The 24,543-nt window shown below is 43.7% G+C and overlaps 1 protein-coding gene across 2 annotated transcripts in view; it reads left to right on the forward strand.

Annotated features, from left to right (window-relative positions):
* Positions 1 to 24,543, forward strand: part of LOC124711420 (putative fatty acyl-CoA reductase CG5065) — a 262,399-nt gene that overhangs the window by 211,795 nt on the left and 26,061 nt on the right. For both annotated transcript variants that reach the window (XM_047241483.1, XM_047241482.1), the window contains 3 exons: positions 2,739 to 2,931; positions 10,680 to 10,919; positions 20,783 to 21,040. In XM_047241483.1, the coding sequence (XP_047097439.1) occupies positions 2,739 to 2,931; positions 10,680 to 10,919; positions 20,783 to 21,040 (691 nt within the window). The remainder of the gene's footprint in view (positions 1 to 2,738; positions 2,932 to 10,679; positions 10,920 to 20,782; positions 21,041 to 24,543) is intronic.

Below are 24,543 nucleotides of genomic sequence, written 5' to 3' on the forward strand. Positions count from 1 at the left end.
TCGGAATTTAAAAGAGCTTTGGAGGACTTACGGTCAAATAAGGCAGAAGGGATAGATAACATTCCATCAGAATTTCTAAAATCATTGGGGGAAGTGGCAACAAAACGACTATTCCCGTTGGTGTGTAGAATATATGAGTCTGGCGATATACCATCTGACTTTCGGAAAAGCATCATCCACACAATTCCGAAGACGGCAAGAGCTGACAAGTGCGAGAATTATCGCACAATCAGCTTAACAGCTCATGCATCGAAGCTGCTTACAAGAATAATATACAGAAGAATCGAAGAGAAAATTGAGAATGCGCTAGATGACGATCATTTTGGCTTTAGGAAAAGTAAAGGGACGAGAGAGACAATTCTGACGTTACGGCTAATAATGGAAGCAAGGCTAAAGAAAAATCAAGACACTTTCATAGGATTTGTCGACCTGGAAAAAGCGTTCGACAATATAAAATGGTGCAAGCTGTTCGAGATTCTGAAAAAAGTAGGGGTAAGCTATAGGGAGAGACGGGTCATATATAATATGTACAACAACCAAGAGAGAATAATAAGAGTGGACGATCAAGAACGAAGTGCTCGTATTAAGAAGGGTGTAAGACAAGGCTGTAGCGTTTCGCCCCAACTCTTCAATCTGTACATCGAGGAAGCAATGATGGAAATAAAAGAAAGGTTCAGGAGTGGAATTAAAATACAAGGTGAAAGGATATCAATGATACGATTCGCTGATGACATTGCTATCCTGAGTGAAAGTGAAGAAGAATTAAATGATCTGCTGAACGGAATGAACAGTCTAATGAGTACACAGTATGGTTTGAGAGTAAATCGGAGGAAGACGAAGGTAATGAGAAGTAGTAGAAATGAAAACAGCGAGAAACTTAACATCAGGACTGATGGTCACGAAGTCAATGAAGTTAAGGAATTCTGCTACATAGGCAGTAAAATAACCAATGACGGACGGAGCAAGGAGGACATCAAAAGCAGACTCGCTATGGCAAAAAAGGCATTTCTGGCCAAGAGAAGTCTACTAATATCAAATACCGGCCTTAATTTGGGGAATAAATTTCTGAGGATGTACGTCTGGAGTACAGCATTGTATGGTAGTGAAACATGGACTGTGGGAAAACCGGAACAGAAGAGAATCGAAGCATTTGAGATGTGGTGCTATAGACGAATGTTGGAAATTAGGTGGACTGATATGGTAAGGAATGAGGAGGTTCTACGCAGAATAGGAGAGTAAAGAAATATGTGGAAAACACTGATAAGGAGAAGGGACAGGATGATAGGACATCTGCTAAGACATGAGGGAACGACTTCCATGGTACTAGAGGGAGCTGTAGAGGACAAAAACTGTAGAGGAAAACAGAGATTGGAATACGTCAAGCAAATAATTGAGGACGTAGGTTGCAAGTGCTACTCTGAGATGAAGAGGTTACCACAGGAAAGGAATTCGTGGAGGGCCGCATCAAACCAGTCAGTATACTGATGACAAAAAAAAAAAAAAAAAAAAAAAAAAAAAAAAAAAAAAAAATTACATAATAATGATATGGCAAAACACTCTCCTTTTTGTGCGCTATCATTTGCCAAAATCTCATTACGATATCTCAAACCGTTTATGAAACTACCTGACAAGAGTGTTGTGGATATTTCATTCTGTCTGCACCGCTGGCGCGCGTAATCGCAAATGAATGTACTACGTCAGATCAATTTTCTCGAGACTGGAGACAAATAGACACCTCCACCCAAGTCTAAAGAAAAGTTGAGTATGTTAACTAGCCTGGCCGGCTAGCCACGCGGTCTAACGCGCTGCTTCCCGAGCGGGAAGGCGTGCCGGTCCCCCGCACGAATCCGCCCGTCGGATTAGTGTCGAGATCCCGTGTGCCGGCCAGCCTGTGGGTGGTTTATAAGGCGGTTTTCCATACACCTCGGCGAATGCGGGCTGGTTCCTCGTATTCCACCTCAGTTACGCTGTTTCGGCGATTGCTGTGCAAACACTGTTTCCACGTACGCGTACATCATAATTACTCTACCACGCAAACATTTGGGGTTACACTCGTCTGGTATGGAGCGTTCCCGGCGGCGAAGGGGAGGGGGGGGGGGGGGGGGGGCACTGGAGGCTGAACCGCACAATAACCCCGGGTTCGGTGTGGGGCGGCGGTGGGGTGGGTGGACTGCTGTGACCTGTTGTGGGGTTGTAAATGACTGAGGGCTACGGCGGGACGAAGCCTCTCCGTCGTTTCTAGGTGCCCGGTTTAATTCACACGTATTAACTAAATTTCATACGTAGCAAACTCATAGCGACCCCCATTTTTTTCGAATTTCGCGTAGTGTCTCACTTAAACGGAAACGTCACAGTTACTATGACCACTAACGAAATGACGAGCATGTCGTCACGAAGGTAATATAGAAGCCGTAAGCACCGCAAACATTTTTTTTACCAAATTGCTTCTGTAAAATCGTCTGAGAATGATTGCATAGCGCGCGCCTCAATTATTTTTGTCGCCGACCGGCCGAAAGCGTGCAAACAGTGTCGGCCTCCCCATCCGAACAAACGAAAACTGTTTACTACGTATCGGCCACCGTAACCTGCGCGGACCCTAACTCGATAGAGCGGTTACCGGCGAACTTGGGATGAACGCGACAATAAAGTAGACATCACAGGGAATAGTTTGAGCGAAACAGAATAAGTTTTTCGAGAGGGCTATCGCTGAGGTGTGTTGTCGGTGCTTGTGTGCGCAGTGACGGCGGCGTGGAAGGAGCCGATCCCCGGCTGGGTGGACAACCTGAACGGGCCGACGGGCCTGCTGGCGGGCGCGGGCAAGGGCGTGCTGCGCACCATCCTGTGCCACCGCGACATGGTGGCCGACCTGGTGCCCGTCGACGTCGCCATCAACCTGCTCATCGCCGTCGCCTGGTACACCGCCACGCAGAGGTAACGCACGCACGGCGGTCGGCCTTGTGAGGGCACTGGTGTGTAGTATCTGTAGTTGGTTGTTCTTTGGAGGGCGACAATGACTAGTGGCGCAGAGAGTTGCAAGCAGACGCAGTTTTGAGAGGTTGTGGGAGGTGTAGGCTGCGTGATCCAAAGGCGGTTGCGTAGCGAAGGATTTATCTCTATGTTTAATAGTAGTGGCACACAGTTTGAATAATAGTGTGTTTATGTTTGTACAGTGAGATAAAGGAAATAAATTAAATTTTACAATTTCTTAATGCGCCTCCATGAGTTAGTACCACACCATTGCATTTAACAACGAACGAAGTTTCGATACACACGGTCAACTACAACAAGAGGATTGTAACATAATAATCATTAATTAACCCATATAATCTCCCAGGAAACGGGAGCTTATAGCCTTAACTCCTGGCACTGTAGTGGTTCTAATAAGAAACTAAAACTAAACTCCGCCCGAACAGACCAAGGAGGCCCAACGGTGCAGGCCCGCCACAATGTCAACCTCAGCCCGCAGGTGTCACTGCATGCGGATACGGAGAGCCACGTGGTCAGCACACCGCTCTCACGGCCGTATGTCAGTTTACAAGACAGGAGCTGTTACTTCTCGATCAAGTAACTCCTCAATTTGCTTCACAGGTGCTGAGTGCACCCCGCTTGCCAACAACGCTCGGCAGATCGGACGGTCATCCATCCAAGCGCTAGCCCAACCCGACAGCGCTTAACTTATGTGATCTCACGGGTAAAGGCTTACCTAAAATCAGCAACGTCATCCTTTTAGGGATTAGCCTCTTCGGCCTGACATGGCCTCAATCCATTTTTGTCTTGGTCTTTCTGCATTTCTTCAGCCAATAGGTCTGTAACATTTACTTCATCCTTCGTTCTCAAATCATCATAACGAAGTCCCAGACCGTGTTAACAATGCTAACATGAAAAAAAAATTGCATGTGATAGGATGCGTCTCTATTGAGGGCTTATATCGTCGATGCATTATTAAATGACATTTAATTATAGTGGTGACATGTCTGTGATGTATTTTCAATGCCTTGAAACGGCATGCTGCAAATTGTAAAACGAGCATCTTTCATGTTTGATTTGTAAATTATTGACGATAACAGCTCAGTCCTGAGAGAGCACTCGTATATTATGAAGACATTAACCGTCGGTAAGCCCGCCCGGTTGGCCGTGCGGTCAACGGCTTTCCGGAGCGGGAAGGAGCGCCTGGTCCCCGACACGAATTCCGCCCGGCGGATTTGTGTCGAGGGCCGGTGAACCTGCCAGTCTGTGGATGGTTTTTAGGCTGTTTTCCATCTGCCTCGGCGAATGGTGGCTGGTTCCCCTTATTCTGCCTCAGTTACACTATGTCGGCGATTGCTCCGCAAACAAGTTCTCCACGTACGCGTACACCACCATTACTCTACTACGCAAACATGGGGGTTACACTCGTCTGGTGTGAGACGTTCCCTGGGGGGGGGAGGGGGGGGGGGGTCCACCGGGGGCCGAAACGCACAATAACCCTGGGTTCGGTGTGGGGCGGCGGAGGGGTGAAGTGGACCGCGGTAGTCATCCTTGGGTAGTGGACCACTGCGGTTGCGGCGGGAACGGAGCGTCTCCGTCGTTTCTAGGTCCCCGGTTAACATACAATAGATACAATGCAACCGTCGGTAAATCATTATGTTACATTTTTACACTGAAGAGCCAAACAAACTGGTACACTTACCTAATGCCGTCTAGGGCCCCAGAGAGCACTCGGAAGTGCCGAACCCAGTTAGCGAGTATGCGTAACAGAACAGGTCGCAACACACGAAAGCATACAACTATTTATTGTTAAACAGCTGAAGAGTGGAAATTAAAACGGTCTAAGTGACATTTTTTTCACAAAACTAATTTTCAGTTCTGTGGTGTTCTCAGTACTCTGTCAGATTTCCGTAAGCTTTTCCTAAGTACGAAATCACAGAGAGAACGTTTCAGACAGTCATTACTAGATGACGCATGGTCTTTGCACTAGGCAGTGCCTCACTTTGGAGTTCGACTGCCAAGTCGTTGTTCCGCCAGACTCAAACTAAATTATTGAGGCAGCTAAGGCTGTGAATCCATTCCGCGTAATTCCACTGCATACAACAAACTTCTTTGATTCTAAACATGCTGCTGAAACATTGTTCTCAGTCTAGTTGTGTAATCTCCAAATGCAGCATGATTAAGGAATTTAATACTCATCCGTATTAAAAAGCTTTTAAAAAATGTTGCTCTGAAACATGAGAATTGAAAAGCAGATGATGATTACAGGGCGCAATTAATCTGAAAGATCAGCGACATTTCTTTCTTACAAAATAGAGAGACAACGTAGCAGAGGGAGTTCTGCTCTAAAATCGGCAACATCTGACCCCAAGAAGAGGGTAATGTAAGAGAGATTTTTCCCAGTTTTTACAGTACCTCAGTATTAATGACACTTGAAACAAAAACTTTCTTATAGGCACTTAGAACCAGTCAGGCCCCTGGTATGACAACCACAACGTTCTTAATAAATTATTTATTTTCTAATTTGTATCATTGTTTTTTTGCAGTTATGAAATGAGTAGCGCAGTTCTGTGGTATCAGAATAGCTTCTTCGTTTTTTGAATACGAGCATAAGGAAATACATTGTTTTTTTATTCCTGACAAATATGAGATTTGGCTCAGAATGTTTGACATTTCCACTCTTCAGTTACCTCACATTTTCTTTGTAGGACACTGAAGCCGCCTGGTACGATTATGTGAAAGTCGTTTCGTGAAAACAAAAATTCGTTTTCAAAAGACGGATAATATTTATTCTTATCTACACTGCTGAAAAAAATGGATCATCCTAAAGGACAAGGCTATTTTATTGACAAGCGTGGTGACAATTAGTTCATCATTGTAGGAGAATATGATAACAAATTGGGACCAAATGAACGCACCGCACAGTGAAATGTGCCCAAACAGTCGTGTCAGTACATAGGGGCGGCCGCACAGGCCTGTGTTTTCTCATGCAAACGGTAGATGCCAAATGCGAAAGATGGTCCCAAGCACCTTGTACCTTTAGCTGCAATTTGAGAATGATTCTTGCAGGCCCTGGGGAACGAGTAAGATCCCGCTTCACCATGCCCCAAACCTGTCTACTTCGCGAGAAATCACACGATCATGTTGGCCAGGACCGTTGTTAATCACCATGAAGAGCACGTGCAATGCAGCAGCCCATGTGGACATGCATTGTCCTGCCGAAAAACCACATCATCTTCCTGTCCAACAAACAGCAACTTTTGCAATGTAGCAAAATGGTGCAAATGGCTCTGAGCACTATGGGACTTAACTTCTTAGGTCATCAGTCCCCTAGAACTTAGGACCACTTAAACCTAACTAACCTGAGGACATCACACACATCCATGCCCGAGGCAGGATTCGAACCTGCGACCGTAGCGGTCGCGCGGTTCCAGACTGCAGCGCCTAGAACCGCTCGGCCACCCCGGCCGGCGCAATGTAGCAGGCCCTGGACACTTACTCTGCTAAAACATCTACTGTGACCACGCGTTGTAACTGATGGTCCCCACACCATGAAGCCTGTGGTGAGACCTGTGTGTCATGGACGAATACGCTCCGGAATAGACAGCTCATGAGGTTTACGCCCTACACCTATATGTCCATTATTCACATACATTCAAAACCTGCTCTAGTCGCTGAAGGCAACAGAGTGTCATTCCAATCTCCAGTTAACTCTTTCAGGACATCATAGTAACTGTCATGAACTGCACTCTTTGATACCGAGCCAATGTTGCACACAACATCCTCTACTACCAAGCTAGTGTCACCAGCAACCAGAAATATTTTAAAGTTACCCATAATACTAGAGGGCATATCATTTATATAAATAAGGAACAGAAGTGGCCCCAACACTGATCCCTGGGGCACCCCTCATTTGACTGTGCCCCACTCAGACCCCACATCACAGCCCCTCTCAACACTTTGAATAATGACCTTTTGCTGTCTGTTGCTAAAGTAAGACGTGAACCAATCGTGAGCTACTCCCCGTATTCTGTAATGGTCCAGCTTTGGGAGCAATAGTTCATTAAAAAATATGCCTAGCGTTCGAAACCTTTTGTTTAACCCATCCAGTACCTCACAGAGAAAAGAGAACATAGCATTTTCAGTTGTTAAACGACTTCTAAAGCCGAACTGTACATTTGATAGCAACTCGTGTGATATAAAATTATCAATTATCCTTACACACCAGCATTTTCAAAAACTTTAGCAAACACTTATAGCATAGAAGTATGCCTGAAATTGTCTACATTATCCCTTTCTTGCTTTTTATAAAGCGGATTTACTACTGAGTTCTTTAATCATTTAGGAAACTGACTATTCCTAAAAGAAAAATTACAAATATTGCTAAATATAGGGCTAACATGTGCAACACAGTACTTTCTCACTCTGCTAGGCACTCCATCATACCCATGAGAGTCCTTAGTCTTCAGTGATTTAATTATTGACTCAATCTCCCCCTTGTCTATATCACAGAGGAGTATTTCAGACATCAACCCTGGAAAGGTCTTTGTCAAGAGTGTTATACGATTCCCTGTAGAAACTAAATTTTTAATTAATTCACCAGCAATGCTCAGAAAATGATTGTTAAATACTGTACATATATCTGATTTATCAGTAACAGAAATATTTTTACTATAAACTGATATATCGTCGACCTTGTGCTGCTGACCAGACACTTCCTTCACAACTGACCACATGGTTTTAATTTTATCCTGTGAATTAGCTATTCTATTTGCATACCACATACTCTTCGTCTTCCTAGTAACATGTTCCCTATTCCTAATGTTCCAAATACCATTGCTGAAAGCATCGACACTCCACCAATACACTGTGCCCAACATGTGCAGCAGCCCACTGATGCGTCCGGCCAGCTCCCTGCAGAGCTGCAGTGCGACCCTGTTGAAATGGCTGAAGTTGTTCAACGGAAATATGTACTCGTCGGTGTGGCATATTTGTACCTAAAATGAATTTAGCACAGAGTGTTCACCTCTAAACTCACCACAGTTACTGTCTGCAGAGTCAAACTACAGATGGCGCACAGACAGGTCTCAAAAGCGCCATCCGATCGCTGATGACCGTGACAAATGAATCACTAACAGTATAACCCCTTGGTATGAGGTGTGTGAGAAAAGTGATGAGACCGATTTTTTATCTGCCAAAGTTTTTTATTGTTTTGAAACAACACTATTGCCATATTCAATGCAATTTCCTTCGGCAGTTATACACCAGCAGAGTCATTGTTCCCAGTCTTGGTAACAGCACTGAAAGGCTTCAATTGGTAGGAGCTTTAACATATCAGAGCCTTCCGTATCCACCTTCCTTCCCCCACACAACTCCTGTATGACCTCATCCCCTTCACCCACCTCCTCCTTTTCCTCGAACATATCCGCATCCTTTACACTGTCCACAAGCTTGATCCTCCCCATCCTCCGGTTTCCTCCTTCCTCTCCATCCCCGCCCATTGCTGCGCCTCTATCGCTGTCTCCCTCCCTCTCTTCACCTCCACACCCTCCATCTCCTTCATCAGGGCAATTTCCATCACCTCACCCTCCCGGATGCTGAACTTTGCCATGACATCTACCCTTCTAACCAACTGTAGCCTGGCCTTAATTCCCCCCACCTATCTCCAGGACTCCCCTTTTCCTCTCCCCTCCTTCTCCCAGTGCGGATTTTCCTCCTCCCCCCTGAGTCTCTGCACCCCCTCTTCGACTGTTTCCCTCCCACGTTCTTTCCTCCCTGGCCCCCTTTGGAGCGCCCCCTCCCCGTCTCCCCCCTCTAGCACCAACCTTCCCCCTTTCTTCCCTTCCCCCTCGTCTCCATCCCCCTAGCAGATCCTCTCAGTTTGTTCCGTGTCATCGGTGTGCTAAGTCAGTGTTGTGTTTGGTGCTGTTCTCCCGTGACGTCAAGAGCTGTGATTTTAATCATGTGTTGGACTTGTACATAGTGTTGCTGTCAGTGATGGTTATGTGCTACACTGTCCATCGCTACTTTTATGCTCTGGCCATACTTCGCCTTTTATTTCTTTTAAGCATCACAGTGTGTGGTTTTTTGTACAGTTTATAGCTTTTTATTATCATTTTTACAGTCACCCCCTTTTTTACGCTATCTTCTATCATATTTGCCCTTTTATATGTATGTTTCGCCGTATTTCCTGCTTTCTGTTGTTTTTTTAAATGTCTTCATGTTTTGTACTTACTGTCTGTCTCTTGGATGAAGTGTGGCGCCTATGCTGTTGCCAGTCCGCCCCACAAAGGGCACTGAAACACAATAAAGAAAAAAAACCTATCGGCCTCTTTCTTTTGAATGTTCTCCAGAGTCCCAAAATGACGTCCTTTTAAAACATTTTTCAATTTCGGGAGAAGAAAACAGCCACAAGGACGCAGATTAGGTGAATATGTCTCTCTGGAACAACAGGTATGCATTTAGACGTGGAAAGTTCTGTGATGGAAGTAGCCACGTGACATGGGGAGTTCTCATGACGCAGCATCCACTTGTCTGCAATGTCCGCTCTCATTCGATTCATCCTTTTCCTGAGCCTTCCAAGTACATATTTGTAAAACGCTTGGTTGGCAGTTTGTCCTGGAGAGCAAATTCAATATGCATGTTACGTCTACTGTCAAAAAAGCAAATCAGCATTGTTCTAATTTTTGATTTGCTCATTCCAACTTTCTTTCAGTCGAGGAGATGTCTCCAGCCATCACTTCGCTGCTTTGTCTCAGAGTCGTACTAAAAATTTCAAGATTCATCACCTGTGATCAAATTTGCGATCATTGGCAATCCTCTCAAGAAGATAAACGCACATGTTTCTTCGATTGTCCTTCTGCTTAGTTGTGATGTTTTTGGGCGTCATTTTGGCACAAACCTTTCGCAAGTCCAAATCTTCGTTAAATTTTATTTGCGGTGAAAGTGGTTAACAGCTCACCCATCATCCACATTGTTAAACGTCGGTCTGGTCTCACGAGAGCATTCGTGTGTTCGACGTTATCGCCGCTTTTTAATATTAAAGGTCTCCCTAAGCTTGGGTCATTTTCAAAGTGTTCTTGGCGTCCAAAAATGATTTGTGCCAGCGAAAAACTTACGCTCTTGATAAGGAATGTTCCCCAAAGGCCTGTTTCAACTTTTTAAAGGTCACACATGCGGATCCCCCAAGTTTGACACAAAACTTGATTGCATGACGTTGCACTAATTTCCGCTGTTCCATTTTCGTAACACACAACAAAGCCACAACTTCATTGATAGAGCACTCAGATATCATGTGATGGCTGTACGGAGCTGAAACTCGGACTGAGCATCTGGAATGGATGAACACACCCGTCTCCACAAGTAGAACAACACAGAGTTGCCAGATCGCTCGCAGTGTTCTCAGTCTCATTACTTTCCTCACGCACGTCGTATGCACATATTATACCCAGGTGCCAGTGAGTACAGTCCTTCCTCTTCCAGCACTGTACGTGATGAACATCTTCCAGACAGCAACTGAAAAATAATGGCTGCAAATATTAACAATATAATTTCTACATACTGAAAAACGCTAAACAGAAGGAAACAGTTGCCGCATTATTACAATGTAGATGGAGTGACTCTCAGTTCACTGTACCTGATACGAACTGGAGCGAATCTCAAAGTAGAAGATGTAGTACTTGTCCTGTGACGGTCCCTTGTGCTGTGCGCAGGCCAAACAGCATCCTGGTCTACAACTGCACCTCGGGCAGCACGAACCCGATCCGGTGGCGAGACGTCGAGGAGATCGGCCACGAGAACCTGCTGAAGAACCCGTTCAGCGACGTGCTCTGGTACCCCGGCGGCAGCTTCAAGAGCTCCAGGCTCGTCAACAACTTCTGCGTGTTCGCCTTCCACTTGCTGCCCGCCTACATGCTCGACATCGCAGCACGCCTCTCCGGGAAGAAGCCCATGTGAGTATAAAGCCTCCCTCCGCCTCTCACTTGTCATCTCTTCTTTTAAATCGTATACAGTTAGCAATGGTTAGCCGCAAGAATAACGTCGTTCGTTACTTGAAAACAAGTATTGCCTTTAAACCACGCGAACTTGAAGGAAAATGAAAGCAGGAAGACTGGGGAGAAACAACATTTTTGAATACAGAGAGTTTAAAAAAAAAAGTGTCACACACACAGTCCGCCCAACAAGAAAGGTGACTGCTGTGAAATAAAATGCAAGACGTTGTTTATTTTTAGTTTACATGAGTTTTTATTCAAACTATGCACCAGGTGAGTCAATGAACATCTGAAAGTTTTGGAAAAATTGTTCGAAACAATTCTGACACTCAACCTTTGGAATTGCCTACAGTCCAATGATCGTAGCCTTTTGGATACCTGAAATCGTGTCCAAACGCTTTCCTTTCAGTGATATTTTCAGTTTTGGAACTAAACAGAACTCACATGGAGACAAGTCAGGTGAACAAGGAAAACGCTCAAGCAGCACAATACAGTTTTGTGCCAAGAAATCGCGTACGACCTTGCTTTTGTGCACTGGTGCAGTGTCGTGCAGAAAATACCATATTCCTTGATTCAGGTAAAAAAAAAAAATTGGAAATGAGCTTATGGCATCGTTGGCCGGGAGACCCCTAGCCGGAGAAGTTCGGCCGCCAAGTGCAAGTCTTATTTCATTCGACGCCACATTGGGCGACTTGCGCACCGGTGATGAGGATGAAATGATGATGAGGACAACACAGCACGCATGTCCGAGCGGAGAAAATCTCCGACCCGGCCGGGAATCCAGCCAGGGCCCGTTTGCATGGATGGCGAGCACGTTACCACCCAGCTAAGCAGGCAGACTCTTGATTCCGGTATACACGTCGAACTCGAAGAATCCTTGCCCGCAAACGATTGAAAACAGACAACTAGTAATCTGCATTTACCATCTGGTCTTTTGGAGTGAATGCTTGATGGATAATTCGTTTTGAGTGATTAAAAAAGAGAAAACAAATGAACGAACAGTAGCCAGTGTCTTGACACGTCTTTTCTGCATGCGCATATTTTTCGGGCTTGGAGATTCTGGATCTTTCCATTCCGAGCTTTGGTGCTTAGTAAGTGGCTCGTTCTGAAAACACAGTCTTTCATCACCTGTTACGATGCGAGATGCACGAGGAAGACAGGCCTGGTCTTACGAGTGCCAGTAGCACACTCCGACAGGGAGCGAGTAACTATTTCACCCAAGTTTAATAATTCTTGATTGTGTCTTTAAATGCGTTCAAGCTCTCGACAGCACACGACAATGTTAAGACCTTTAGTGGGTACCTTTTCGATTTAATATTGATTTCCAATGGACCCTGCATGGAGCCGAACATTCGTTTAGTGTGGCGGACAATTCGACTACTGTGACGTCACAAGTTTGTTGCGGGGCCAGTTTTTCTCGTAGGCCCCGTTACGATGTCAGACATGAAGATTGGGTCCATGGCGGCTGATCTTTTCATATCTCCGCAGTGTTCCGCTCAGTAATCTTTTTGATCGTCAGTGAGTGAGTGGGGCACAAAGCGACAACAAATCTTCTTTTCGGTGGAAAATTTTCATTTAGAATGCCTTGCAGAGTTGTTTTAGGGATTCCGGTGAGCACCTCAATTAACCTGGTATATGTACAACGATCATTTCAAAGAATTTCAGCCACGTTTGGAACATTTTCTTCGACTCTAACTGCCAATGATACACCTCGACGTAGACCATCTACAGTGCTGTTTCTCCCATCACGAAACCATGCGTACCACTTAAAAACGTTTCTGCGATTCATTACTTCACTATCATAAACAGACCGTACGAGATCAAAACTGTTATTGGCAGTTTTACCCGATTTAAAACAAAACTTAATGTTCGCACTTTGTTCCATTCTCTTTTAACGACCTAAGTTCAAATCATATTAATGTTTCGGTTGTCATGACCAGTATGTCATGACAGAGCTGGTAAATTTAAAACGGAAGGTAGTCGAAATACAATGCTAGTTAATTTGTGCATCCGTTCACAGATGGAATTAGTTGTTACACAAATATAAAATCAGTCCCCATTCCTGTGGGACGAATTTTCTTTCCCTACAGGAGGTAGTACTGGTCAAAACTGAAACAAAAGTTCCGATATTTACATGTCTGGAATGCAATACGCGTTGAGAAACGGGCCGTTTTACTTGTGACGGGTAATGTGTAATATTCTGTGGTGTAAGCCTTCTACCTGTTGCAGTAAGCTGCTCGATGAATTACCAATGCCATAACAACATTACCAATGATCTTGCAGAAAGACAACGACTGTGAGTTATGCAGGATGAGGCACCACGCCATTTTCTACGAATCGTGCGACAGTACATCTCCGCAACCTTCCGTGGGTGATGGCTTGGTCCACGAGGTCCGGTAATAAATCTTCATCTTCCATCGGACTTCAATTCGCTGGATTTCCGACTATGGGGATAATTAAAGGCGTTGGTAAAGCCATACCCACCCACAATGTGCAGCTTTTACAGGAGCGTGTGGGCAACACATCTGACACAATCCGAATGGAGACAGTTGTATATGAAACAGTGCCTAATTCACTGACGGAAATGGCTGAAGGATGTACCAATATGCGTGGTAACCACATGCTCCACTGACTATAGTGTCTCCTTGACGTAATAGACATATGGCAATGAGAGGACAGGCTGGCCCCTATGTGAGCAGATTTTTCTTTCCGGACATACCATTACTGTAGCTTTTCTTCTAGTTTTGATCAGCACTACTATATCGTGTAGGAATACCTGACTTACACTGAGGTGACAAAAGTAATGGGATACGTCTTAACATCTTGTCGGACCTGCTTTTTCCCGGCGTATTGCAGCAATAAGTTGTTGGAAGTCCCCTGAAGAAATTCTGAGCCATACTGGCTCTACAGAGTCGGTGCAGAATTTTCTGCCGAACCGGCCTAAACGTTCGATGAGATTCATGTCGGGCGATCTGGGCGGCTAAATCATTCGCTCTAATTGTCCAGAATGTTCATAAACCATTCGCAAACAGTCGTGGCCTGGTGACATGGCGCATTGTATTGGAACATGAAGTCCACGAATGGCTGCAAATGGTCTTCAAGTAGCCGAACATAACCATTTCCAGTCAATCATAGGTTTAGTTGGACCAGAGGACCCAGTCCATTCCTAATAAACTCAGCCCACACCATTATGGAGCCACCAGCAGCTTGCAGAGTTCCCTGTTGACAGAGAACCCTGCCACCAGCTATTAGCAGCTGAAAGCGAGGCCCTTCTGACCAGTCCACCGTTTTCCAGTCTCTAGGGGCCAACCAATTTCGTAACGAGCCCAGGAGAGGAGCTGCACCCGATGTCATGCTGTTAGCAAAGCCATTCGATCGGTCGTCTGCTGACATTGCCCATTAAAGTCACATTTCGCTGCAGTGCGCTAACAGATACGTTCGTCGTAGGCCCACACTGATTTATGCGGTTATTTCACACAGTGCTGCTTGTCTATTAGCACTGGCAACTCTGCGCAACCGCCCCTGCACTCGGTCGTTAATTGACGGCAATCGTTCACTACGTTGTCCGTGGTGAGAGGTAATGCCTAAAGTGTGGTATTCTCGACACAGTCTTGGCAATGCGCATCTCGGAATATTGAATTTCCTAACCATTTCCGAAATGAAATGACCCATGCTTCTAGCTCCAATTACCATTCCGCGTCAAAGTCTGGTACTTAACGTCGAGCGGCTATAGTTTCGTCGGACGCGCTTTTCTTATGAATCACCTGAGTACAAATGACAGCTCCGCCAGTCCACTGCCATTTCATACCTTGTGTATTCGACAGTACCGCCATCTGTATATATGCATATCGCTATCCAACGACTTTTGTAACTTCCGTGTATATTGTTAAACACCCCGTAGACCCCACACTTGGGCAGTCACAAACTTTCACATAACAGGCGTACTGCATTAGTCTCTAGCCCCACATCACACAGATGGTATTTTTCACAATACAGGCACTATGTTTCCCTAACTCAGTACACCTAGACTCTGTGAATTAGGGACTAACTTCCCGTCGAAGACTTTTGGTCATTAGAGAAGACCAGATTATTAGATTGGGGAGCCGGCCGGGGCGGCCGAGCGGTTCTAGGCGCTACAGTCTGGAACCGCGCGACCACTACGGTCGCAGGTTCGAATCCTGCCACAGGCACGGATGTGTGTAATGTCCTTAGGTTAGTTAGGGGACTGATGACCTCAGAAGTTAAGTCCCATAGTGCTCAGAGCCATTTGAACCATTTTTAGATTGGGGAAGGATGGGAAAGGAAATGCACCGTGACATTTTCAAAGAAGCAATCGCAGCATTTGTCTATGGCTATTTCTGGAAACCACGAAAAACTTAAACCAGAATATCCTTGTCATGATTTGAGGCACTACGAATTCGAATACGAATCCAGTGAAATCCGGTTTTGTCATAGTCACAAGGTACATAATTCAGTGGCTACATTCCGGGATAACCCTTAAACGATATGGAGAAACTACGAAGAAGGTGCATCTACACTCCACAACACAATTCGAGGATCGCCTTGTTGAAACCCCGTAACTGTTTCCCATTGCGGTGCGGAAGTTTGATATTTGGCTCAAACGTGCCGACAATCTTCCTCTATAATGCTGCGAAAGGAAACCGCCCTGCGAGCTAACGGATTGGCGACGCTTCAAAAAGCAGGGTGCCAACAGATGCGAAAGAAAGGTTACAACTCCGAAGTGTAAGGTGGGTTAGAGAAGTCACATTGGCACCACATTTCACCGCAATTCTGCCCAACGTACCAGTAGGCGCGTCACATGAGAGTAAGTTCGCCACACCTCCTCTTACACACATTTCACCCCTTCTTCTGCCGCCCCTGAGATAGAAGTCAGAACGGCGACGCCTAGCGTTGAAATCACGCGGTCTTCTTCCGAGTGGCCGAGGAAAGCATTCCAGTCACACTGCCGCTCAGAATCCGCACGAAAAGCTCTCAGGAGGTGGCATAAGCAGCGTCAGCAAAACCACCTGTTTCCTTGCGGCGTCAGTTCCTAACCTTTTCGCAGCCGAAAACGACCGTTCGCAGTGCTATGAGCAGCAGGACGGCGTTCTTCACAACGTTCAGCACTGGTGACATCCCCCCCCTCTCCCCTCCCCACTTCCCGGAAGTTTCAGCCTTTCTCTAAGGACATCGTGAGCCAGCAACCCTACTGAAAGCGATCTGACCCATTTGGAGTGTGTGCTCTGATGTACAGGTTGGAACCACTGGGGACCGTTCAAAACCATTCGACGAAATCTGAACGTGATCCGAAGCAGCAAAAGGTGTTCATGCTTTTTCGGTCCTCCTGTTTCGCACCCTGCTGTGGTGTGATCACAGGGAGGTGTAAAATTGACACGGGCGTGAATATAGTGCCAAAGGGTCCCTCTAATACCCCCAGTTCAGCAACACCCTCGATGCCACCTTCGCGCATTTGCTGAGCACTTCAAAAATGTACCCATACATAGACTTCGACACCCAGACAGCTCAGTGGCGTTCCATTGCTGTTCTAGCGCCTCAGGGCACGCAACCCCTTCGACATCTATTAGATTCCACATTCCTGCAATCAGGCTTACAATTTGTCTATTAAAAAGAGTGAATTATACTCATGTACATTCGAAGTAACCTAGATTTGCATTAATCAACCAATATGCATAAACAAACACAAATATTCGTATTAAAAACTACTTATTTGTGCAAGTTGTCAGTTAAAAATTACGTCACTTTTTGAAAACTGTTTATTAGCAGTTTCAATTCACTGAGAAGATGATTTAATTCTTTTGACGCCCAAAAATTTAATCCCCAACTATGAGTGAGCCAGAATTTCGAAAACGCAAACATTCACTGACGTAAAAAGAATTTACTTCTAATCCATGCCAAGGATTTCTCGACTGTATGAAGCTAATGAATGGTCAGCTACCGGAGTGTTGATCAGTCACATTGTTGTGTACTCCTGTAAATAATCATTTTTGACAAGGTGAACTAAGTACAGCACGCTTGGCGACAACGGTTTTTAACAAACAAACAAATCGGAGGAAATATTGAAGGTATAAGATGTGTAGCAGGATTCTTTCCACACAAGTAGCAACATTTCGATCGCTGAAGGAGTTATTTGCTCGCACATCACTGAACAGAACAATTGTTGACCTGTAGTTACCTTGAACTTTATCTTTGACTCGTATTCTTTAGAATTGTAATTAGCTACGTTTTTCCCCAGTTAAATACGTCAGAGCCTCCAAAAAAACATATCTCTTACATTTGAAAACTATGGAGCATACTACTGTGACGTGGAGCAAGTCATAAATTCAGATTATGACCTTACATTCGTCACAATTCTGTAGCTTTTATTTGTAGATGCTAAGAAATAATATTCATCTTGGACAGATGAGTTAACTCCGAATCTTTTCATTTTATTCATCCTTAGATTAGAAATTACAGAAAGAACAAGAACAAGCCTTAATTTCAATACACTGGAAAGGGTTTCCATCTTCGTGACCACCATCAATTCTCCAATTAGACACAGAAGGAACTAATATATATCGTTCACTACTTACGAAAAGGATTACTTGTCTTATACATCATAATTAATAATTAATCTTTTGACATGTTACACCTGTTTTCCGGAAATTTATGTGAAAGTTTTTCTAATATTTCTACGTTTCAGCAACTAACCAGATCGTATGGTAGTGGTTGACTCTGGTTTCTTCCAGGACATTTATAATGATTGCACTGAAGACCCCACTATAGTAGATGAATAACCTTGTTGTATTTTCATAAAAGGCGACAGATTTATGTCCAGCTGTAAGTGTGCCATTACTGGTAGACTGTGGTTCTCAGTGCCTGTCACATATAATTGAACTAATAGAAGTCAAACAGCACACTAACATAAGGATGGAACTGTGGAAACATCATGTGAATCCATTCATCGACTGTTGCAGTAATAGTTCATCCATAAAAATGAAGTCAGTATCGAATGCATCCATGAGATAATGCACGTGGAGATGGAGTACAGTACCACAATAATATCGGCCAGTGAGTGCATCTTGTTCAAAGATTTGGAGGTTAGTATGCTCATGCAACATTATGTGCCCCTAATGATCAATATACTTACAAATACCATCTCTGGACAATTAGGGGATTACTCATTCACGATCTAGAGGGAAATATCTCAAAATAATTCCAGTCTGTATGATACAGGTAGGAATTATTTATCTGTCATAAGGACTTCATTCCAGCAGAAAGACTATTTGCAAAAGCTGGCGAAGTGATTTCTCCTCAGAGAGGTATATTAAAAGTAGAACATGCCAACAAATTAATTTTTTTAAGTTCTCCAGAAAATAAGATTTGGCACTGATAATTTTTTTATTTATATTATCTGAATAGCTGACTGTTAAAAAGCACCTAAGTCACTTTTTCATAGTTTTGAGAAAAACTTTTGTGCTATTAAATATTGTTTTGGTAAAGTTACATATTAAAATATGACATAGCCCTACAATTAGGTAAACATTTCGATGCTTAATATCTAATAGGAAACCAGAAAAAAATTATTTTATCCTGTTATCTTAGGTACCTTTTAAAACTCAATAAATTTTAAAGATTGGTTTTGCTTCAAATGATGCATATTTTTATTAAATAATGAGTAAGATCTGTTAGCTCATATTCTAACCACAAATCTTTACTATTTAATGAATATTATACATTATACTGACTTGTTTCTCTGAACCTTATTCATTATCATCGAGAGAAACAGAAGCTACTGGCCTCAGTACAAGTTGATCGTAATAGCCTTCGTGTCTTTTTTTTTTTTTTTTTTGCAATATATGGCATAATTTTCTTTAAGTCTTCAGTTTTGTAATTTTTAAAAGATATTTTTCCTTGTGAATAAGGTTTTTGACTAGGTAAAGATACTTGACGAAGTCTTTGAAAACCACCTGATGATTATGTACTCAATCGTTCTGTTGCACGGATTGTATGAATGTCCACGCAAAGGAAAGAAAAGCTGTTTAATACTTCTAAACTCGCACGTATGGTTCATGTTTTGCCTATGAGAATTATCTGATAACAGGTGTAACTCAGTAAGTGTCTCGCATGCATGGTTTATAGTTAAATACAACAGGAAAGAAGTAGCTTCATCAGGTCCTTTGTGGGCCTGACTTTCATGGTAGATGTAATGGGCTAAATTCATCATAGTGTTGAATTACAGAAAACGTTCACTGTGGATTGCCTCAAGTAATAAATTTCCTGAACAGAAATCTTTGGTAACTTACATTTTGTTTTGTGTATAGTCAAATGCAGGACCTAACGAGTTAATCATTTTCTTCACTCTTGTTAGTCGTTTCATTAAGAGCAGATGTGAATTGTTTAGGTCGCCTCATATGCACCATTAATTCTGCAGTCGCGACTCTTTTCGCAGTATCCTGTAAGTGAGGACCACGTATTCGCATCTTCTTTTCCTCATAAAAGCCACAGGTGTGAAATTGTGGTTTTCCGAAATTTAGGTTATAATTTTCTTTGAAATATGTATTGAACATCTAACACTTCTTATTTGTATCAGGATATTTTACGTTATACAACTCATACATTTTTTGACAGACAGTTCAGATGACAAAAATGTGAAGTCTGTATGAGACGCGTATTGCGTTTTGTACACAGAAAATGAGCTTATACGTTCGTGTATCTTCAACATTTGAAGTGTTACCAACGTTGAGTGTTAAAAGGAACCAGAGTCAGTGCCTTAGGTACCTTTTGAGTCTGACTTCAGAAAAAAAACATCGCCTGTAACACATAGAAAGAAACCTTGACTGAGGCACTTTTTAACACCCAAAATATTCATCTCTATTTTAATCGACTTTTCCTGTCTATTTTCTCATATGCTGCAGTATAACTCTTTATTTTTGTTAAGATTTCTCTCTTTATATGGTAAAATAATATGTAATTAAATCTGGTTTTCCTTAACTTTTCATTAATTCCTAAAACGGGCTTCTCTAAGCTTTATATAACATGTGCCGTCATAATTAACATGAATTTTAAACTTTATAACTGGCACGGATGAGTCGAAATATCGATATTTTCAATTCGATTAATAGTGTGTATCGATATTCTGTACAGCGATATACGGTTATATCGAATACAGATAAAACCAAGTGGTTATAATTACTACTCACAGAGGTCCAGTGTGGGCTGCGAGTATCGTTTGTCTGCAAAACTTGGTAGATGTTCTAGTGTGGTAATGCGGAACCGATTTACACTGGAAAAAATTAGTTTCAATTTTCGCAACCAGGCGCAAATCTGGCGCTGTGATTGCAATAATAGGTACAGAAGTGTTTCCACATGTAATGTATTAGGAACAGGGCGTGACCAGAGAAGACCAGTCAAGCGAGAAAAACGTAATGTTGATTTTATTATGAACCGCTACTTGGACGACATGTTCAATGTGAACACCGGAGACGTCGATGAAATGGTGTACAACGCCAGATTTGCACCTGGTGGCCAAAATTGGAACTCATTTTTTCCACCGTAAATCGGTTCCACATTTACGCGCAAGCGTATATACTAAGTTTCGCTGCCGTACCATAATTACAGCCCACACTGAACCTCCGTGAGAAGCTGCACTTTAATCATAGCCACCCGGTATTTCAATGCCCCATCCCTAGTGCAAGCATCCTGCTGTAAACCGGAGAACAATATACACAGTTGCCGGATTAGAAACACAGTGAAGTGAACTGTTTGTGACCCTGTCCACCGGCGAGATCCGGCGTCAGAGCGTGACGGCTGTCGGTCTGTTGCAGCATGGTGCGCGTGCAGAAGAAGCTGTCGCGCGCCGTGTCGTGCCTGGAGTACTTCACGACGCGCGAGTGGCGCTTCTCGTGCGAGAACGTGCGCCAGCTGCTGGGCAAGCTGCGCGGCGCCGACGCCACCAACTTCGCCTTCGACGTGTCCGCCGTCGACTGGCGCCACTACTTCGAGCAGTACGTGCTGGGCACGCGCCGCTTCATCCTCAAGGAAGACCCCAGCACCTTCCCCACAGCCCGCAGCCACCTCAGGAGGTGCGTACCCACAAAACACTTACCATATTTTACGGACTATAAGATGCATTTTTTCTTCGAAAAATAGCGTCCGTAATTCAGGTGCGTCTTACACTCGAAATTAATTTAAAAACGTCCAGTGTGCGATTTAAAATTCTCGACAGCCTTGAAAACGGCCATACCTAGGTATTACAATTATGAACAACTTAAACTGGAAGGAACACATAGAAAATGTTGTGGAGAAGGCTAACCAAATACTGCGTTTTATTGGCAGCACACTTAGAAAATGTAACAGACCTACACTACGCTTGTCCGTCCTCTTTTAGAATACTGCTCACCAGATAGTACTGAAGGAGTACATCGAAATACTTCAAAGAAAGGCAGCACGTTTTGTATTATCGCGAAATATGGGAGAGAGTGTCACAGAAATGATACAGGATTTGGGCTGGTCATCATTAAAAGAAGGCGTATTTCGTTGCGACGGAATCTTCTCACGACATTCCAATCACCAACTTTCTCCTCCGAATGCGAAGATATTTTTTTGACACCGACCTACATAAGGAGGAACGATCACCGCGATAAAATAAGCGAAATCAGAGCTCGTACAGAAAAATATAGGTGTTCGTTCTTTCCGCGCGCTATACGAGATTGGAATAATAGAGAATTGTGAAGATGGTTCGATGAACCCTCTGCCAGGCATTTAAATGTGATTTGCAGAGTATCCATGTAGATGTAGATGTAGATGGAGATATTCGCTGCCGCGCAAATCTATCTGGCAACACTGAATTCAACTGGCAGCAGCACGCCACCGATGCGACGAACATGAGTTGTGGGGATTCACAAGCTAGCTGACACTGTCTCCCTCCCGCCCCATCATCACAGACCCAAAACACTGTGTAGCTTGCGATGCGTCATTGCAGTCTACGGTGCCAGTAACCTGAACCAACAGTGATATTTGTTGTCGCAATACAGTACAACATTTTTGTTAGTAGCTAATTTCGTAATGGACACAAATAAAAGTTATATGATGTGGGCTATAAACTTAAAGCAATAGCATATGTAGAATAACATAGGAAGAGAGTAGGTTAGCAGCATTTCGTCCCTCCACCGACAGAAAAAGCCATTCGCGATTGGCGGGTTAGTAAAGAAGAAATAAAAAAAATGAGGGAGACTAAATGTGCAAATAGAGGACTGAATGCAAAATGGCCAAAACTAGAATATGACGTATCGAAATGGATGAAAAGACAGCATCAAAGCACCCGCGGTGGCCGAGCGGTTCTAGGCGCTTCAGTCTGGAAACGCGCGACTGCTACGGTCGTGCCTCGGGCACGATTGTGTGAGATGTCCTTAGGTTAGTTAGGTTTAAGTAGTTCTAAGTTCTAGGTGACTGATGACCTCAGATGTTAAGTCCCATAGTGCTCAGAGCCATTTGAATCATTTTTTGAACAGCATCAAAATGGCAATTGAATTAATAGAAAAAGGTTCAAATGCACCCTCGTAAGCTAGCGCTGCAGTGGAGCTTAACAGACTAATTAAACTTAATCAGTGATCATTTTCAAGTGCAAAACAATGCCAAAACCTTCCGAAATACCGCCAGTGTTGTTGTTAACGTACATGACAAGGATTAGATGGACGAGGCTGGTATGAGTTTATGGATTAACAAAGTTGTGGGAGAGAAGGAAAGGTGCTAGATCATAAGAAAAATTCGTGAAAGAGAAATTGAGACAGGGAAATATAGAGCATGTTGTTATTCCGGGAGGACTCACGTCACAATTGCAACCTCTTGATGTCTCCATAAAAATACCATTTAAAGTGTATATGAGAGGGGAATCGAAGAGCAGGATGATGGATGAAACCCAACATGAATTCACGCCGAAGGGAGCTTTAAAACGCCTTACTATGAAATAAGTGTGTCGGTGGATAAAACAGTCGAAGTCTAGAGTGAGAAAAGCCATTATTGTTAAATCTTTCAAGAAAAGCGACATAAATAACACTCTCGATGGCAGTGAAGACCATTTTATACATAAAGAGGACGACAATGACGACAAAGAGGGAGAAGAAGAAGAACAAGAAGAAAGTTCAGATGACGATTTGCAGGGATTTTACAGGTCATTTCGGTTTCATAAACTACGAATTTGTTTAGTCTGGCTTTGCAATCTAATAGTAAAAATGGTAAAAACGTTATTTAAAACAAGAAATGCTTAAAAGTTACGGCGCTTCTTATAGTCTGTAGAGTCTTACAGCCCGTAAAAAACGGCAAGGCGAACATCAGACCTGTTAATCATGGATTTTGATGAGTGCTTGATATTTTGTAGAAGAATCTGCCCTGAATGGCTGGATAGCGGATTCTTATGCGACTGTCCCTAGTTTCCGAGAAAATCTAGTTCGAAGTTTTATGCGTACCTTGTACACTGAGGTAAGTCATGCGATGTCTCTTAATATCGTGTCGCACCTCCTTTTACCCTGAGTAGTGCAGCAACTCGACGTGGCATGGACTCAACAAGTCGTTGGAAGTCCTTTGCAGAAATACTAAACCATGCTGCATCTACAGCTGTCCATAATTGTAAAAGTGTTGTCGATGCAGGATTTTTTGTACGCACTGACCTCCTGATTATGTCCCATAAATGTTCAATGGGATTCATGTCGGGCGATCTGGGTGGCCAAATCATTCGTTCGAATTGTACGGAATAACTTCAAACCATTCTCGACCAATTATGACCCGGTGACATGGTGCATTATCATACATAAAAATTCCATCGATATTTGGGAACGTGAAGTTCATGGATGATTGGAAATCGTCTCCAACATAACCATTTCCAGTATCCGTCTCCTACCTTCCAAACTTTACAGAAGCTCTCCTGCAGGAGAGCTTCTGTAAAGTTTGGAAGGTAGGAGACGGATACTGGCAGAAGTAAAGCTGTGAGTACCGGACGTGAGTCGTGCTTCGGTAGCTCAGATGGTAGAGCACTTGCCCGCGAAAGGCAAAGGTCCCGAGTTCGAGTCTCGGTCGGGCACACAGTTTTAATCTGCCAGGAAGTTTCATATCAGCGCACACTCCGCTGCAGAGTGAAAATCTCATTCTGATAATCATTTCCAGTCAATGGTCGGTTCATTTGGACCAGAGGACCCAGTCCATGGACTCAACAAGTCGTTGAAAGTCCCTTGCAGAAATACTAAGCCATCTGCCTCTACAGCTGTCCATAATTGCGAAAGTGTTGGCGATGCAGGATTTTTTGTACCAACTGACCTCCCGATTATGTCCCATAAATGTTCAATGGGACTCATGTCGGGCGATGTGGATGGCCAAATCATTGGCTCAAATTGTGCGGAACATTCTTCAAACCATTCTGGAGCAATTATGACCCAGTGACATGGGGCATTATCATACATAAAAATTCCATCGATGTTTGGGAACATGAAGTTCATGGATGGCTGAAAATGGTCTCCAACATAACCATTTCCAGTCAATGATCGGTTCATTTGGACCAGAGGACCCAGTCCATTCCATGCAGACACAGCCACCA

This window comes from Schistocerca piceifrons, chromosome 8, assembly GCF_021461385.2.
Source record: "Schistocerca piceifrons isolate TAMUIC-IGC-003096 chromosome 8, iqSchPice1.1, whole genome shotgun sequence".
Taxonomy (NCBI): domain Eukaryota; kingdom Metazoa; phylum Arthropoda; class Insecta; order Orthoptera; family Acrididae; genus Schistocerca; species Schistocerca piceifrons.